The following is a 17,775-nucleotide window of genomic DNA, read 5'->3' as shown; positions in this document are numbered from 1 at the left end:
TCGCTTCAATAATATTATACAATTTTTTAGGAAAACAATAAAATTTTCAATTTTATGAGTATACCAATAATCTTGAAATTTCAAATTTTGGACACTGTATTCCAAATGGTCACCTCACATTTTATAACATAATATATATTTGAATGGGTATTCTGTATACTTGAAAATGGATATCATAACATAAAAAATAATTATGATAACACCCTCATACTTTAAAATATAGTATATACAAGTATATCTCTAATAAGTATCTTTAACTAAATAATAATAATTTTCAGTTATTTTTTAAGAAAATAAAATCCGTGCGTGGATTTTCGGTAACGAAATTCTAGTTGCAAACTTGCAACTAAAGTTTTTCTATCTATACCACACTATTTTACAGTGACAAATTGTGCAAATACACTACTCTTGTGTTATGTTTTTATATTTTAATTAATAATGAATTGGTCCAAATTTATTAAATTAGATTAAAAAATAATTGTGATAACCGATTTCCAAAATTGTTACATGGCTTTTGTTTTCAAAATTGAAGTTCATGTCGTCCTTGGGTGGTACTGGTACATACTGGTTTTATTTTTCATTTACTTACTTCTATTCTTTAAAATCCTTTACCCGATTTAATAACCACAAAGATTTTATGATCGATAAATTTTGATGTCCAAAAAAAAAATTAAAAATATACATAGGTATATGTAACATAAATGAGCAAGGATTCAAGCAAAAGGATAGGAAGCCATCTCATTTACTGATACTAAAAATATTCCGAGTGTTAAAACTCGTTTCTTCTCTTTCCTTGCTGCCCTTGTCACTTAGCCTCCCAATGGTTCCATAGATGGGGAATAAAGCAAGTACGTTACATTCATTAAAACAGAGAAAAAGCAGTAAAGCCTCGCCTTAGTTGGAAACGGAGATCTCTGTGAAACCCTCGCGAACATCTCCTCGGCAGAGAGGACACACACTGGAGAATCAGAATCGAAATGGTTATTAAACATGAGCTTGGAGACATGATAAATTAATGCAGCAATGCTCACATACCCATGAATCTCTTTAAGCCATTTATCTATACATGATATGTGATACTCGTGTTGGCATGGAAGAACACGTATTTTGTCTCCCTCCTCGTACTCAGCAAGGCATATATAGCACCTGCATTGGCATATTTTCATCTTAAAGAGGCTAAACTGAAGGCCAAACAACATTACTCAATACTTGAGAATGGATGACACCGATCATCTCAGGTATCACTTATTAGTACACATTAAACAAAATAATAATTATTTCCACGAATTTTTAGCATTTTACAGTATGGATGACTGAGATGCACTTCCCAAATCAAATGTGGTATGAAAATTCAAGTATCCTGCAAGCTTTGGGTAAGGAACCCAAGCGTACTTTTGGATATGCAACTTTTAGTATTAGTTGGTCAAATTTCAAACCACAATTCGTGGGCATTCCATGAGATACGGACTAGGTGCATAAATTGAGTTAACTTTTCCTTTGGTTAGTAGTCTCCTAGAATTCTTTTGTGTCGTTTTCACATGGTATCCACACAAATACAAATCTTGACCACCCCCTTAGAGGGAAAAGAACAATAGTCACCAGACTCACCACCACCACCAAATCATCTAATTTTTCACACTGTGTACATAAAAAAGGAAGAAGAAACATACTGAGTAACATCATCTTCAGATTGAGATCTCACTGACTTTCCTTGAGTCTTCACAGGGAAAGAGTCAACGATAGATTCTGGAGCCGGAAGTGAGACCATGGACAAGGAAAGAGACATGGGCTGTCGATGTATTTGATCAAGGACCTGCATGTTGAAGGTAATAGAAAACAAACAGATAAAGTAAGAGCTGCATAGCAAGAAAAAAATTGATTCGTGTTTAACATAAAGGGACGGCATGCAGAGATATACCTCAAACAATGCTTCAGCCAACATGACAATTCGAGAAATACCAGATCGAGCACTAGAACCAGATTCTTCAGCTGAAAAACCTGAATGGCATGAGCATGAGCCATCAGCATGCATACCTCTGGGACAGAATGCCATTCTATGATTGATCGACTCAACAGTACCACTCCAGAGCTGCATAAGATAAGTAGTTTATTAACCGGCCATATGCAGAATGACTAATTCGACACTGTTAGAAAGCAGTAACACATTACATCAAACCAGACTCATACTGTCATACCTACAGAAGAGAATGAAGCAGAACAAGAGAACAAATTATCACTAAGTTTATGAGGTGTAGCGAGTGAAGAAAATTAAAAAGAGGAAGGGCCTGATTGCAAGAAACATTTACACAAGACAGAGTATTATTTTGGTGAAGCTGAGGAAGAGAATGCACTGACAAACTCTCTCCAACTGTGTCACTGTGATGATATCCCTCCAATAAATGAAAGGAAAATATACTACCTCAGATCTTGATTGTGATTGCTGCTCACTACCACCCCTAGTAGTATTCCTGCTTGATCTGAAATCTCCTCCAAGTTCGTCACTAAAGAAGTCACCACTGAAATCAAGGAGCGATCTGACATGAGAAGTGATACCATCAAAATAATTAGGTGAAAAAAGGGAAGGCTCTTTAATCTCTATCTCACCTAGAATTGCGTCTAGAAAAAGCATCCCAAAATAATCTTCTACTATTCCTTCTTGCTTCTTGACTGCTTATCTCGGAACTTCTAGATGACATATTTGAGGATGTACTCACAATGTCAACATGCAGAAGGCTCTCATCTTGCCGGTTTTGTTCTCTTTCTGACACTAGAAATCCTAAATCTGAAGGTATTCTCTCGTTTATATTACTATTTCTCAGAAATTGGAAGTCAATGGGTGAATCAGAAACAACTGAAGAAGAACCAAACTCAGAACTAGAAAAATCAGTTTCATGGACATTATTTTGAACCGACGCTTCATCCAACATAAATTCTTCGTGACCACGAGAAGGCAGACTACTCAAATAGCTGAGCCTTCCACTGACTTGAGAAGAATCTCCATTCATGTTGCTATTTATTCCCTTGACAGCAACCGTGGAGCCAATTTCTTTTTCAGTATCACAATTTGGACGTGGTTGATCTACATAGGAAGTGCTTGCAGATTCATTACCTCTAGAATTACCGATGGGTTTATCTACATAGGAAGTGCTTGCAGATTCATTACCTCTAGAGTTACTGATGGGTTGATCATATGGAACTGATTCCCCACTCTCAGACAAGTATTTCCCTTTATCACGACGATCAACATTGTTTGAATTCGCTCTAAGCGTAGGATTATCAGTAGCATCTATGCGGCTTACTGATGAGACCCTGTTTTCAGTTTTGCTACTCATTAGACAAGTTCTAATGCCACGGGAAATATTAAAACCTTTATTTTGGGTACTGAACTTTTCTTGAACACCTTGCCCAGAAAAATTCACCAGAGATTCGGCTGGATGATCTTCCATCTACAGAAACAAATGACGACTCTTAGATAAGCATGAACAATGAGTAGCAAGATAAAACAGATGTAGATCAACCCATCCTGAATGTATATAGCAGAAGAAAGCTGGGATAGTACATATCATCTGACTATGTTAACATCAGTGACATCACAAACAAACTTAAGCTCTCCCCCACAATAGTGTTATTCTCCTGTTACATTATTCTATATAATATAAACGAATAAGCTAGATGCTAAACGATATCATTTGAAAGCCAAGCAGAGCTCCAAAGATTTTCTCTCGGAACAATAGCTATAATCAAAAGTCAGAGGCGAAAAAACATTCAAGGTTCGGTTGAACAGTCCATATCGCGCAATCACTACAAAAGAATGGTTAAGGAGCCATTAAAATTATATCGGCCAACGGTAGACTAATAACTCTATAAAATAAAAATCCATGTTAAAAATCATAAATCTCTCATCCCTGCCTTTGTCATTGTCTGATTCTCTTGGAGAAATTAGGTCATTCCCTATTGACAGCGAATTCCTCCACAGACAAAATAGCAAACTAAACATTCCAAGAGAAAAATTCAGCTCACAGGAAATATTCCTCGAAACATCTCCTTGTGTTATGTCACATAAATCAATCGAAAAAAAATAGACAATATTCGTATCGGGCACATCAAGAGGCACAAAAATCATATAGTTTTGGGGTTAAAGAAGGCAAAAAAGGTCACAGGCACAACCACAAGACAAAATTGAAACACATCAGGCATATAACGTAAGAATACACAACATACCTCGTCCGGCGAGCGAGAAGCGGAGGCGCCGCAGATGAGGAGGGAAGAGAGGGCGCGGGTGAGGGAACGTCGCCTGAATTTGGCCGGAGCTGGCCGAGGAGACGGGCAGGAGCGCATTCCGCTGTTGCCTAACCCCATCTGAGATTCTCCTCTTCTCTCAACCAAGAGAGAACAACTGTATATAATTTTTTATTATTAAATTAAAGTGATTTTATAAGCGCATATCTCCTTGTATTGTATTGTATTGTATTGGTGAGGAAGGTGACCACAACAATGGAGGGCCTGCGCGAGAAGACACGCCTCAAAGGTGAGAGGTCATTAGGGAGACAATGATTTCTCTAGAAAAAAGTTCTTTTTCAAAAAAAAATTAGGTGATTATTTAATTTAATATTTAATTAATAATATAGTATTATATTTATCATTAATTATTATTGCTTTTTTTAAAAAAGAATTATTATTGAATTTGATAATATATTTGAGATGGAAAATAATATTTTTATTAGTAAATAGATATGTATGTTAGTCAATCAATCAATCGTACGCAATAGTATGCAGATTAGGCTGATCAGTAAATCGTATCAGATAAGTTTTATGCGATAAACTAGTTAAATAACTGTTGGTAAGAAAATCGAACTTGATAGTTATGACCAAGTGTTCATCACTAAGGGAGTGCTTGCAAAGTGATTAAATACATCTCTTGAACGCTGATGATTGAGTTAGATATTTACTTTATAAGAGCATCCGCAATGCTATCTCGTTATTAACACAATAACACTCTCCACATCATCAAAAGTCATGGGTCCCACTGTTAATAACACATCCTTCTTTCCACCCACAATCCTATTAACATTAACACTCATTATTTATGGGTCCCACATTCCACTCAACATTATAAAATTATTTTATACTAAATAAATTCATTTTTTTTACATTTTATAATATATTTATAATATTATATTTTAAGTTTTAATTTAATTAATTTTAAAAATAAATAAAATCATTTTAATATATTTATTCAATACACGAAATTATTAAATTCAAATGCAACAATAACTTTTAAAAAATAACAATTCAAAGAAATTAAAAATAACAAATACAATATTAATTCACGGATTCATGTTGTTGCAATTCCCCCAGATATGCTCCACTAAGTCCGCGCGAAGTTGGTGATGAACTTGAGTGTCACGTAGTTCTGAATTTGTCCGAAGATAATCCTGAAAGCCTCGGTTGGATCCTAGGATAGGTTGTGCAAGTTCATCCGCTTCATCGTTGTACCAATCTATCACGTGACCTCCTTCGTCCTCAATAATCATGTTATGCAAAATAATGCATGCTAACATTATTTGTTTTAATTTTTTCCTATACCAATAGCGAGCTGGGCCTCTGACAATCGCCCATCGAGATTGGAGCACACCAAATGCCCGCTCGACATCTTTTCTTGCAGATTCCTGTCTTTCCTTAAATAACTTTCTCTTGGGATCCTCCGGGCAAGGAAAAGCCTTAACGAAAGTAGCCCACTCGGGATATATTCCATCTGTTAAATAATAACCTTTCGTATATGTAGTGCCGTTCACCGTGAAATTAACCTCCGGTGCATTTCCTTGCAAGACGTTGTTGAAGATTGAAGATTCATATAACACGTTGATATCGTTGCGTGAACCGGCGACCCCAAAGAAGGCATGCCAAATCCACAAGTCATGAGACGCGACCGCCTCTAGCACAATTGTTGGTGACCCATGTCCCCTTGTAAATTGACCTTTCCAAGTAACCGGACAATTTTTCCATTTTCAATGCATACAATCAAGGCTACCCAACATGCCAGGAAAGCCGTGTCTGTCATCATGCATTTGAAGAAGACGTTGAACATCATCAGCATTTGGTCTTCTTAAGTACCTATCACCAAATATTTCAACCAAGTATTCACAAAACTTGAAAAGACACCTGATTGCCGTGGATTCACCCATACGTAGGTACTCATCAAGATGATCTGCAGGGACTCCGTAAGCTAGTTGACGAATCGCAGCGGTGCATTTTTGTAGTGGTGACAACCCTTTTCTTTGCACAGCATCTTCCCTTTGTTGAAAAAACGTCGAATGATTCTCTAAGGCAGTCACTATGCAAAGGAATAACTCTCTTCGCATTCGAAACCGTCTTCGAAATATTCCATCATGATACACCGGGTTTGTAGAGAAATAATCATTGACGAGCCTCTCATGACCGGCTTCACGATTTCTTTGGATGAACCTCCTTCTTCTGCGTGTTTCTCTCCTCTGATATGCTTCCATAACTTGTTGGTGTTGTTGAAGTACCATTAACATCAGATCTTCTACCGGATCATCATCTTGCTCATCGATTTGAACATGTACTTCTTCTTCGCTTGTCGAACTGGAACTTGACCTAGAGCTGTCTGTGGAATGAGACATTTTCGGAGGAAATATATTGTTGTATATGTGTTTGTGAAATTTATCTTAGTGAAATGCAAATATCTTAGCACAATGTGTCTATATATAAAGGATATCTTGCAACGACTAGTTTCCAACGGCTATTTTGCAACGATTAGATTCTAACGGCTAGTTTGCAACGGATAGTTTCTAACGACTATTTTGCAAAAATAGTTTAATACATTCATCAACTTTTTCAAATTGTATACTTTAATATATATTCTTTATTTTTATATTATTTTAATAAAAAAAGTCTCAAAAATTTATTATAGTAGATACCTAACGTGGCTTGCATTCTTAGAGAATCCACATAACTTGAGCAATCCAACAATTTTAATAATTATACCAATTCCACCATATTTTCTTTCCTTTTTTGTTTAGCCGTGTCTTTTATCAAACTCATTTTGCTTCAAAGATTAGATTATTTGCTTAGCACCATATATTTATATATCTTTGAAATCTATTAATTAAATCAATATGTTTTGAAAATATAATTTTGTTTATTTTGAAATAAGTTGTAAGTTGATTTTATTTGTAATCTAATAAGTCAAGTTATTGGATAATTAGACATTTGATATTACTACTTTGTAATGACTAGTTTTCAAAGTTGATAAAAATTTTAAATCACGATAATTGGAACCACAGTAATTAAAAATTACAATCACTCGAAACCACAATAATTAAAAATTACAATCACTCGGAAATACTACATTACAATCACTCGAAAATACAATAACTAAACAATACAAATACTTCGAAATGCAATAATTAAACAATACAATCAATCGAAATGCGCAAACCGTGTTATATATTCCAACTGGACCTGATATCCTTGCACAAACATTCATGTATGATAAGTTGCTCAGTAGTCATTTCCGAGGTGTCTTTGTTCAAGATCTCGTACTCCTTCAACCTCAATCGACGATTCTTTGCTTCTGCATTGGACAAGGAAGCTTTTGCCTTAATCTTCTCAACTTCAAGTTGTTTTTGTTTCAGATCGACTTCAGACTTCTTTACGTTTGTGTACTCATTGAACTTTGAAAAAATACTGTTATAGTTTACTGTCAGATCCTCCATGGTCGATTTGACTTTGTCTTTTCCCTTTCTTTTTGCAGCCTTCCTACCCATTGGACGATTATCTTCGTCATCTATGTCTACGCTCACATTTTGGTTGGAAGATGTGTTGCTTGCTCCTGACTCAGAGGTCCTCGTCTTCTTTGTGGCCACAAAGTGATCATCGGATTGTGGAGTAAACATTGGACGATCTTTAACAATTCTCCACACATGCTCGAGGTTGAACGCAACACCATTGTGTTCTTCGCGATATTTTTCATACGCAAACCTCAATATGTCTTCATCACTGTGACCACTGCGATATAAACTGTAAATACTATTGTAATTTGCGTTGAATAGATTTACCTTCTTCTGGATTGTGTTGTGCCAATGTGACCGTATAACATTAGCTTTTCTGCTGTTTGAACCTGCAGGACGATTGTCATTGTAGTAGCTTGCGACACGTCCCCAAAATGCATCTGCCTTCTGGTCATTGCCGATTATTGGATCATCACTGATTGTGACAAAACTTCTGGCCAAGACCTCATCTTCAACCTTTGTCCAAGTCGAACGCTTTCTCGTACCCTCAGCATTCGGAATCGTTTTTTCTAAATTCACCACCTCGATTGGGGATTCACGATCGGACAGTTGAGTCTCTGGGACAAAAGTCGGAGATGCAGGTTCAGTCGGCATCGAAGATGAAAAATGCGTACCAGTTGTGTATGGGGTACCAAAGCCTTGAAGAACTGGCGGCGTGAATGGTGGATGACTCGTGTTTTGCCAATATTCGGCTGGAAGGGGTTGTGGTGAACCTCTGGAGGTATAATTCGGATGGCTCATAAAATTTCCAAATCCTGGGAAATTTTGAACGTTTTGTGGAGGAAACTGCATATTTGGAAATGGATGTGGATATTGATGAGTTGGTGGAATTTGTGGATTTTGGGAAGATGCATTTTCTTGCGAGTTTTGTGTAGAATTTAACAAATATGTAAGATATGCCCTCGTATTTTCATCCATTTCGGATAGAAAATAATATTTCAGAAAAGAGTAAGAAAGATATAGGAGAGAATGAAAGTAGAATTGAAGAGTGTTGGAAGTGGAATGAATTTTGGTGTTAGCATTGAAGGGTATTTATAGATGAAAATTCTAACTAGCCGTTATAATTTATTTATTTATTTATTTTTTTTATATTTTAAAAAAAATTAAATAACAAAACAAAAGTTTCCGTTAAAAAATGTACTAGTTTGACACAATCTGACAAATAATTGAATATATTACCGTTATTTATTATTATTTAAATTAAAAAAATTAAAAAAAAATAAAAAAATGAAAATTCTAACTAGCCGTTAACTAGCCGTTATAATTTATTTATTTATTTATTTTTTTTATATTAAAAATAAAATAAATTAAATAACAAAAAAAAAGTTTCCGTTATAAAATGTACTAGTTTGACACAATCTGACAAATAATTGAATATATTACCGTTATTTATTATTATTTAAATTAAAAAAATTTAAAAAAAATAAAAAAATAAAAATTCTAACTACCCGTTAACTGGCCGTTATAATTTATTTATTTATTTATTTTTTTTATATTAAAAAAAAAATAAATTAAATAACAAAAAAAAAGTTTCCGTTAAAAAATGTACTAGTTTGACACAATCTGACAAATAATTTAATATATTACCGTTATTTATTATTATTTAAATTAAAAAAATTAAAAAAATTAAAAAAAAATAAAAAAAAATAAAGTAATGCAGGTGCAGACGCGTGGGGCCCGCGTCTGCACCTGCCCACTCTCTTTCTGGCGCGTGCTTGCACGCGCCAGAAAGAAAATGATGGGGCGTGCAAGCACGCCCCATTTCTTGAAAAAAAAAAAAATAATATGATGGGCGTTCACAACTGTGAACGCCCATCTCTCTTTTATTGTGGGTGGGTGTTAATAACACCCACCCACAATGCTATGAACACCCACATGGGTGTTCATAGGGTGTTAATAACACCCAATGAACACCCATTATGGGTGCTCTAACATATTGCTTTGATTTTTCAAAATATGCCACTTGGTCTGACGACTATGCATACCATATCTATTTTGAAAGATGCGTCTATTATAAAAATTACTTTTGAAGATGTCAAAATATATTATTCGATCATTAACATTCATATTCACAAATCACTAAAAATCTCTCATTCACTACATTTTTTATATTGAAAAAATATCTATTTTATACACGAATGAAGCGTGTGTATTTTTCATTAATAATATATTAAATTTAAATCTCTTGCGTCTAGATTTTAATAGGTTGGATATATAATTTATTGTATAATTTTCATTCAACCACCAAAATAATATAATTTTTTTGAGATTTAACATAGTTATCATTATTAATTCAATATTTAATTTCTAAATACATGCTCAAAAAACACTGTTCAATTTCGTAAAATGAATATATGGTTTCATCGAACTCATAAAAATTATTGTTTTTTTATTAAAAATATTTATTTTAACTACAATTATAAATCGAGTTAAATCATTTCACGTATCAATTATGTGGTTTCATCGAACTCATAAAAATTATTGTTTTTTATCAAAAATATTTATTTTTACTACAATTATAAATCGAATTAAATCATTTCACGTATCAATTATGTGGTTTCATCGAACTCATAAAAATTATTGTTTTTTATCAAAAATATTTATTTTTACTACAATTATAAATCGAGTTAAATCATTTCACATATGATTTCATCAAACTTATAAAAATTATTGTTTTTATCAAAAATTATTTTTACTACAATTATAAATCGAGTTAAATCATTTCACTTATCAATTCGTCCATATACCTTATCCAATCATTCTTTAAACATATGACAAGCGATCCGATCCGATCGAAACTTCTCCTCTCCTAGATCTTCGTTTTGGACACATCACATATGCCTGTCCTGTCCAAACGACGACGCATTATTAATTAATTTCTGATTCGATGATGCACCTGAAAACCCTAGCCCCACCTCCACCACCACAACCACCACCGGGGTTCAGCTATTTCCCCGGCCTCGCACCTCCTCAAAAGACCCTTCAATTCCACCGATTTCTCGTTCTCCTCCTCACCTTCACCGCCTACGCCGCCTTCCATGCCTCCCGTAAACCCCCCAGCATTGTTAAATCCGTTCTTACCCATGAAACTCTGGCCGCTAATGCCACCGCGGCGTCCAATTCTGGCCAGGACCCACTCGAATTCGGCGGAGACCCACTTCGTAATCAGACTGGGTGGGCGCCATTCGATGGTCCGCGTGGGCCGCACCGTCTTGGGGAGCTTGATCTCGTGTTCCTATTAGCTTATGCCATTGGCATGTATTTTTCGGGGCATATCGGTGATTCGATTGACTTGAGAATTTTCTTGACTGTTGGGATGGTGGGGAGTGGCATTTTTGTTATATTCTTTGGGTTGGGTTACTTTATTCATTTGCATTCGTTTGGTGCATTTCTGTTTATACAGGTTGTTTGTGGGTTATTTCAGTCGGTCGGTTGGCCTTGCGTAGTGTCAGTGGTAGGTAATTGGTTTGGTAAGGCAAAAAGAGGATTGATCATGGGGGTGTGGAATTCGCATATGTCCGTTGGTAACATTATCGGTTCTCTAGTGGCTTCCTCTGTTTTGGGGTACGGATGGGGGTGGTCTTTCGTTCTGCCAGGGATTTTTGTTATCTTGGTGGCGATTTTTGTGTATTTGTTCCTTGTTGTCAGTCCTGAAAATCTCGGGCTCATTTTATCGAGGGAGGATGTCGAGATGAGTGTTGAAGGAATGTCCTTGGTTGAGTCCCAGAAAGTTGAGATCGATGAGGGAATAGGGGATTCTGAGGACGAGGGTTCAGTTGCAATAAGTTTCTTGGAGGCATGGAGGTTGCCACATGTAGGGTCATATGCATTCTGCTTGTTCTTCTCCAAGCTTGTTGCATACACATTTCTATATTGGTTGCCCTTTTACATAAGAAACACAGGTAATCTTGCTTTCTTATGTTTTGATCAAAGATTTTGCATTTGACTGCCGAATTCATAGAATGTTTATTTTCATGATAAACATGAACTTGCTTTGTAAGACTGTTATAGTGATGCATTTTGATGCTCATATGGATTTTCAATTGGCTGCAAGTCTGAAAGGTTTTGTCTTCTTCTGGCATTATGCTTCCAATCGGGAAGCTAGAGGATGTGTGATGGTTGTTTTAGACAAAAGTACCTGTTTCAACACATTACTAGGTTCATTACAGTTGATTGATTTTCTCCTGTGTATGTTCTATCCATAGTATTTTTCTGAAGATTTTGGATATGTAGCTGATTTTTATATGCCTTATGGTCCACACCTGCCTGAAAATGCTGAACGCCAGGTTTTGGTGATAAGTGGTGTATGCACCTTATAACTTCTACACTGTTCTTCGAAACTTGCAGCTGTTGATGGAGTGCATCTATCTCATAAAACTGCTGGAATTCTTTCCACAGTCTTTGATATCGGGGGAGTCTTTGGGGGAATTTCCGCGGGTTTGATCTCCGACTTAATTGAGGCTCGTGCAATTACGTCAGTTGTATTTTTATTTCTCTCTATTCCATCTCTTATTTTCTACCGTCTTTATGGAAGCATATCAATTTTCGCCAACTCCATATTAATGTTTACTTCTGGTTTACTAGTAAACGGACCATACTCCCTAATAACAACAGCAGTAGCTACTGATCTTGGTACCCAGAGCTTAATTAAAGGGAATTCTCGTGCTTTAGCCACTGTCACAGCAATTATAGATGGCACTGGCTCTGTAGGTGGTGCTCTGGGACCTCTTCTAGCCGGATATATCTCAACTCGTGGATGGAACAGTGTTTTTTTAATGCTCATCATTTCAATATCCATAGCCATGGTTCTGTTAATTCATGTTGTGAAAAGTGAAATCAAAGGGAAGCTGAATGAGGGCAAATGGCTTTTGCCGAGCATAATCGCACATTGATCACAGAGCTCATCACGCGTCTTCTACATGTTCACGCCATTCAGTTCCACAATACAGGAATATATTTTCATGGTTAAGATTTTGAAGCAGTCACATTGAAGATTATGTAAGATCGCATACATGTCTATATAGACACAATGTATACTTAAATAGGTTCTTGTTTAACAGATTTTTTTATGTCTCTGTATTTTATGTGCAGCACTAGGAAATGGTCTGCATAAAAGCATATACATAAACCTCCATTTAGACAAAAACTCATGTATGTCATTTTATGACATGTAAAGGTTACAGAGTCGTGTGTTGTTTAAATAGTGTATACTATGATTCATATTATACAGTGTATATTTCTTGCAAGATATGAATCTCCTCGTCTAAGCTTTAGGTTTAATTTCAAATCTTTCATACAAATCCACTCAAATTGTTTAAATAATTTTCAAACCATGGATCAAGTTTATCATCTTCAATTTTAAGTTATATTTTTTACAAAACCAAATTATTTCAAATTTTAAATTTTTAGAATCGTTTCAGGCTTTCAGCTTTAAACTAAATTCATCATTGAATTGAAATACCTTAAGGCATCGTTTGGTTTGAGTATGATATAAGTAATATATAGATAAGTAGTATAATGTAATAAAAAATAAATAAGAAATGATAGTTAAAATAGTATTGGATTTGATTGATAAATTATAGTTTATTTGATTTGATTGATTAAATTTTATATAAAAATGTTAAATGATTATTTTGTCCTTTTAATAATAAATAAAATAAAAATTATATTATTTATAAGGGATAATATAGTAATTTAAATTCAATGATTTGATTGATGTAAATAAATAGTTAATATATGGATAAATAATATGATGAGAATAACGTGAGATAGGATGAGATAAGTTATACATATATTAATAATATTGTGAACAGAACGGTGCCTAAATCTATCTATCTATCTATATATACTCTATCTATATTATAAAAGCATTAATAAGATCACAATTACTTTTGTGTCTTTATAATATTTGATTTTCCAATATTGCCATTGAATTGAATTAATTTATGTTGGTTTTTTTTTTTTTTTGTAATGTGAGAACCCGCAGCCGCTACTTTTCTGTGCGCTCAGGATAAATCCTCGGACTAACGCAATATCCTGCAAACTAAAACCCTCGGACTAACGCAATAGCCTGCAAACTACGCTAGTCAGATAAACCATACTAGGCAAACTCTATGTGACAGGCTAGTCCAAAAAGTTGTTGGCAGGGAAATCAAACTCTTAACCTATGACCAAAAATTCATCTACTTCACCAACTTGAACACCCCCTTAACGACAATATATATTTGTTTTTGTTCCAATTAGTTGGTGATTACGTTGAATACATTAAAATTTTCCCCCATCAATAATTAACATCTCATTTTTTTCACACGGCTCTTGATTTTCTTTAATTTTGTTCACAAGTGCATGTTTTTTGTTGCCTCTTCGTCTTCCTAAACATAATGTTATTTTCATTTCTTTGTTTCGATAAAATTTGGGAAATTCATTCATTGTATTGTCTTTTGTTAGTGTTTCTATTCTCGACTTTCTCATCGTTGGGGTGAACCTTTCTTTTTCTTTTTTTTTTTTTAAATTCCTAATTGCAAAAGCCATGTCGTTATCCATACCATTTCCAGCAAAATGGTGACCAATACCCCGTTGTATCTCTTCTCTTGCACAATCAAAGAGAAAACTCCATTGATAGGAGGGTCATGGGTCAACTATAGAAATAGTAATTGAAGTATATTTCTTTTATAGTTGTATCTCGGCCGTTTGTTTGATTCGGTAACTTGACGAAAATCCCACAAATTTTGGTCTATGTTACCTTTATTTTATTTTTTTCCCCCGGTTTTCCTCTTATTCTTTGGATCCCATTAATTTTTATTTTTAATTAGAGAAATCAATACGATATAATGTATACTTGCTGAAATTTTTATTTTGAAGTACAATATTTCTTTTTGCGATGTTAGACCTTGAATTTCGGACTATAATATGGGATGTATTCATATTCATATATACCATAACCTGATTTATTTTAATCTTTTTATTTAAATGAGAGTTTGATTTATTTTAATGATGTAGGTTCGAGAGGCTCCAAGAAGATGTATGCATTTACCTATGCCTTTATTCTCAAGTCTTTGAGCATGGTTCCAGCGCTAAATAAGATGCTTGTTGTGACACTCGGAGCCAAAAAGTTTTAGGACGGTACATGGTCCGCAATATGGGTAGTTAATACCTAAAAGATGGAAACCCCACCAAAGAATGGGCGACGGGTGACATGAATGAACCGATCCCACACCGGAATGAGAGGTACAAAAGATTTGATATGTACAACTCATATCAAGAAGGTGCATTTTCTTTTCGGAAGCTCATCACATAAGAATTCCAAAGTTAAGCGTGCTTGACTTGGGGTAATTATAGGATGGGTGACCCCCTGGGAAGTTTTCCAGGGTGCGTGTGAGTGAAGACATAAGTACGCTGAAAAGACCCGTTTTGATACCCGTCTTGATACAGTGGGGCGTTACAAATGGTATCAGAGCCTGGCCTCTCCCAGTACGGTGTGGTTCGGGGACGAACCAAGCGGAAGCTGGTGGGCATGCATGTGACACTCGGAGCCAAAAATTCCTAGGGCGGTACATGGTCCGTAATATGGGTGGTTAATACCTAAAAGATGAAAACCCCACCAAAGAATGGGCGGCGGGTGACATGAATGAACCGATCCCACACCGGAATGAGATGTACAAAAGATTTGATATGTACAACTCATATCAAGAAGGTGCATCTTCTTTTCGGAAGCTCATCACATAAGAACTCCAAAAATAAGCGTGCTTGACTTGGGGTAATTATAGTCGTGTCATTGTGTGCATCACTTTTATATATCTTTGAATCTCAAAGAAATAATGCAAATGAAACCCTAAATTTTTATTTAGTTTGGAAGCCAAAGTAAATCTTTGGGCTATGAATTATTTAGTCAACGCAAATTGAGAATCAATTCTTCTTGGGTGATTTAATTAAGTTCTTAGGTCTAAATTAAAGCAATGGGTGTTATTGCCTAATGCCAATCAGGACTTCCCCACGTCCGAAACATGTGTTCCTTTTTAGTCCAAAAAAATGCGTCAACCTTAATTCAGCAAGTTGTGTTTGGAAGAAAAGAATATTGTTGTATGTTTGGAAGAAAATATTTGATTTGTATAATACAATGATATGAATGACGGAGGAATAATCAATTCATTCATACTTATAATTACATATACACAAATAAGTAAGAAGTGAATTTGATATGCAAATAATATATTCATTCAAACAATTAAATATATTTAAAATCACTATTTCATCATTCAAACATAACTTTATTTTCTTGATCGAGGTTAATGATACCCCGGTCTTCGATCGCAAAAGCATGCTCACATTTCTTCGGAATATACTATGACAAATATGGATCCCAAAATCAATACATGAAATGATGTATATCAGTAATCAGATGTCTTTAGGATTTCCAGAATAACATTTTTATTAGTAATGTGTGGCGCTTTGCAAATCGAGTGACTCATTTTATCGCTAATTTTTCTATTTTCTCATCTTCCCAGTTTTTATGGGAGACCGGAGCTTTTCCTCTTTACTTGGGACCTATTGAGTGATTAATAAATTACTAGAGGTTGACTTTTCAAAAAATAGCTACACCGTACATGCATTATGTGTATAATATTATATACAAATATTATGTTTGTGTATATAATATAAATTTAGTTTGGGAAAATTGCAAATTTAGTCCTGTATGTTTGTCACTTTGCGATTTTGGTCCTTTATGTTTTCACATTTCAGTTTTAGTCCTGTATGTTTCGATTTTTGGCAATTTCGGTCATTTTTCTTCGAAAATGCTGACGTGGCACTGTACACGTCAGCTCCACATCAGCATTGAATTGGTGCCACGTCAGCGCCACATCGGAAAAAGGACTAAAATTGCCAAAAAAATAAAGATAGCGGACTAAAACTGCAATCTGAAAATATAAAGGACCAAAATCGCAAAGTGACAAACATACAGGACCAAAAAAGCAATTTTCCCATTTAGTTTTTTCAAGTTTTTGATTTTTTTTTAAAAAAAATTCAATTCGATAATTTTGCAGTTTTTTTTTAAAAATAAATTTAAAGTAAGCATACCAAGAGACCATTAGGTGCTCGCTCTTGCTTTATATATATATATATATATATATATATGTGCAATAATCGAACAACAATATTATGTTTTCTCTTATCTTTTCTCGCAATTTATATTTATATATATATATATATATTTATATATATATCGTGTATTTATTTCTTAAGATATACGAAGATTATATTCTCTCATTGGTTTTAACCATATTGTACGCTTTTATAGTTTTATTTGGGTGTATTTATAAAAATTATAATAATGGACTTTTGCGAGCAATAGTACGTAATTCAACGCCAAATTAGATGACCCTTCTGGATGAATTTATAGGTAAACGATGAGGACGGCTGACCAGGTTAAATAATTCCACATATTTGATTCAAACTTGCTAATTAAGAGAATTAAGGCCAATGTACAAAAAAAAATGTACATTTTTGCAATCAAATTTTGTCCAAATTACAGATATTGATTTTGTTTTCCATTTACTTTCACGAGCAGGAAAATTTTGATCAAGTTTATATTTGGAGTTCAACTTCACACAAGCTTTGCGTTTGTCTCATACATGTAATTATTATATTCGCAAGATGAAGTTTATAATATATATATATATATAATTTTGATAACCCTCACTTTAGCGTGTAGGGTTTTTCGTGTGCAATCACTAAAACCCGATACCGTGTTTTAGTTTAAAAAAACACTAAAATCCAGTATCGGGTTTTAGTAGCCGCACACAAAAAACCCTGCACATTAGAGTGCAGGTGATTATTATTGTATATATATACGCATGAACGGCACACATATAAGAATTGTAGGATAGTCTGATCATTAATAGTTTTATGATAAATTTTACTTTTCATTCGGACGAATTAGATTTGACGGATTTTGATTTCAAAT

The 17,775-nt window shown here is 34.6% G+C and overlaps 3 protein-coding genes and 1 pseudogene across 5 annotated transcripts; 1 reads left to right on the top strand and 3 right to left on the bottom strand.

Moving 5' to 3' along the window:
• Window positions 1-640: 640 nt before the first annotated feature.
• On the bottom strand, window positions 641-4,533 carry LOC140877095 (uncharacterized). 3 transcript variants are annotated; one of them, XM_073280612.1, is made up of 8 exons: window positions 4,222-4,533; window positions 3,164-3,446; window positions 2,605-3,079; window positions 2,420-2,516; window positions 1,919-2,089; window positions 1,671-1,813; window positions 1,036-1,146; window positions 641-958 (listed from the first exon to the last, which is right to left on the bottom strand). In XM_073280612.1, the coding sequence occupies exons 1-8, from the start codon at window positions 4,357-4,359 to the stop codon at window positions 895-897; spliced, it is 1,482 nt and encodes a 493-aa protein (XP_073136713.1). In that variant the 5' UTR covers window positions 4,360-4,533; the 3' UTR covers window positions 641-894. The 3 variants fall into 3 exon arrangements, with proteins under 3 accessions (XP_073136713.1, XP_073136712.1, XP_073136711.1); XM_073280611.1 differs by having other exon boundaries at window positions 2,605-3,309; window positions 3,388-3,446; XM_073280610.1 differs by having other exon boundaries at window positions 2,605-3,446.
• A 794-nt stretch (window positions 4,534-5,327) lies between these two features.
• LOC140878173 (protein ANTAGONIST OF LIKE HETEROCHROMATIN PROTEIN 1-like) lies at window positions 5,328-6,674 on the bottom strand (annotated as a pseudogene).
• Window positions 6,675-7,466: 792 nt separating this feature from the next.
• On the bottom strand, window positions 7,467-8,732 carry LOC140878172 (uncharacterized). Its single transcript, XM_073281783.1, has one exon. It carries the CDS (start codon window positions 8,730-8,732, stop codon window positions 7,467-7,469), a length of 1,266 nt encoding a protein of 421 aa, XP_073137884.1.
• Window positions 8,733-10,573: 1,841 nt separating this feature from the next.
• Window positions 10,574-13,056, top strand: LOC140881662 (putative glycerol-3-phosphate transporter 5). The gene is made up of 2 exons (XM_073287141.1): window positions 10,574-11,716; window positions 12,162-13,056. Exons 1-2 carry the CDS (start codon window positions 10,702-10,704, stop codon window positions 12,704-12,706), a joined length of 1,560 nt encoding a protein of 519 aa, XP_073143242.1. The 5' UTR covers window positions 10,574-10,701; the 3' UTR covers window positions 12,707-13,056.
• Window positions 13,057-17,775: the final 4,719 nt, after the last annotated feature.

Source organism: Henckelia pumila, chromosome 2 (genome assembly GCF_033568475.1).
Source record: "Henckelia pumila isolate YLH828 chromosome 2, ASM3356847v2, whole genome shotgun sequence".
In the NCBI taxonomy this organism is placed as follows: domain Eukaryota; kingdom Viridiplantae; phylum Streptophyta; class Magnoliopsida; order Lamiales; family Gesneriaceae; genus Henckelia; species Henckelia pumila.
The sequence above is the reverse complement of the archived record's forward strand: the minus strand, read 5'-3'. Positions and strand labels throughout refer to the sequence as shown.

Coding starts and splice junctions, on each gene's coding strand:
- LOC140877095 (XM_073280610.1), bottom strand. CDS start 4,359: ATGGGGTTAGGCAACAGCGGAATGCGCTCCTGCCCGTCTCCTCGGCCA. Junction 3,447..4,221: donor CTTCTCGCTCGCCGGACGAG/GTATGTTGTGTA, acceptor TTGTTTCTGTAG/ATGGAAGATCATCCAGCCGA. Junction 959..1,035: donor TGGCTTAAAGAGATTCATGG/GTATGTGAGCAT, acceptor CTGATTCTCCAG/TGTGTGTCCTCTCTGCCGAG.
- LOC140878172 (XM_073281783.1), bottom strand. CDS start 8,732: ATGGATGAAAATACGAGGGCATATCTTACATATTTGTTAAATTCTACA.
- LOC140881662 (XM_073287141.1), top strand. CDS start 10,702: ATGATGCACCTGAAAACCCTAGCCCCACCTCCACCACCACAACCACCA. Junction 11,717..12,161: donor CTTTTACATAAGAAACACAG/GTAATCTTGCTT, acceptor CGAAACTTGCAG/CTGTTGATGGAGTGCATCTA.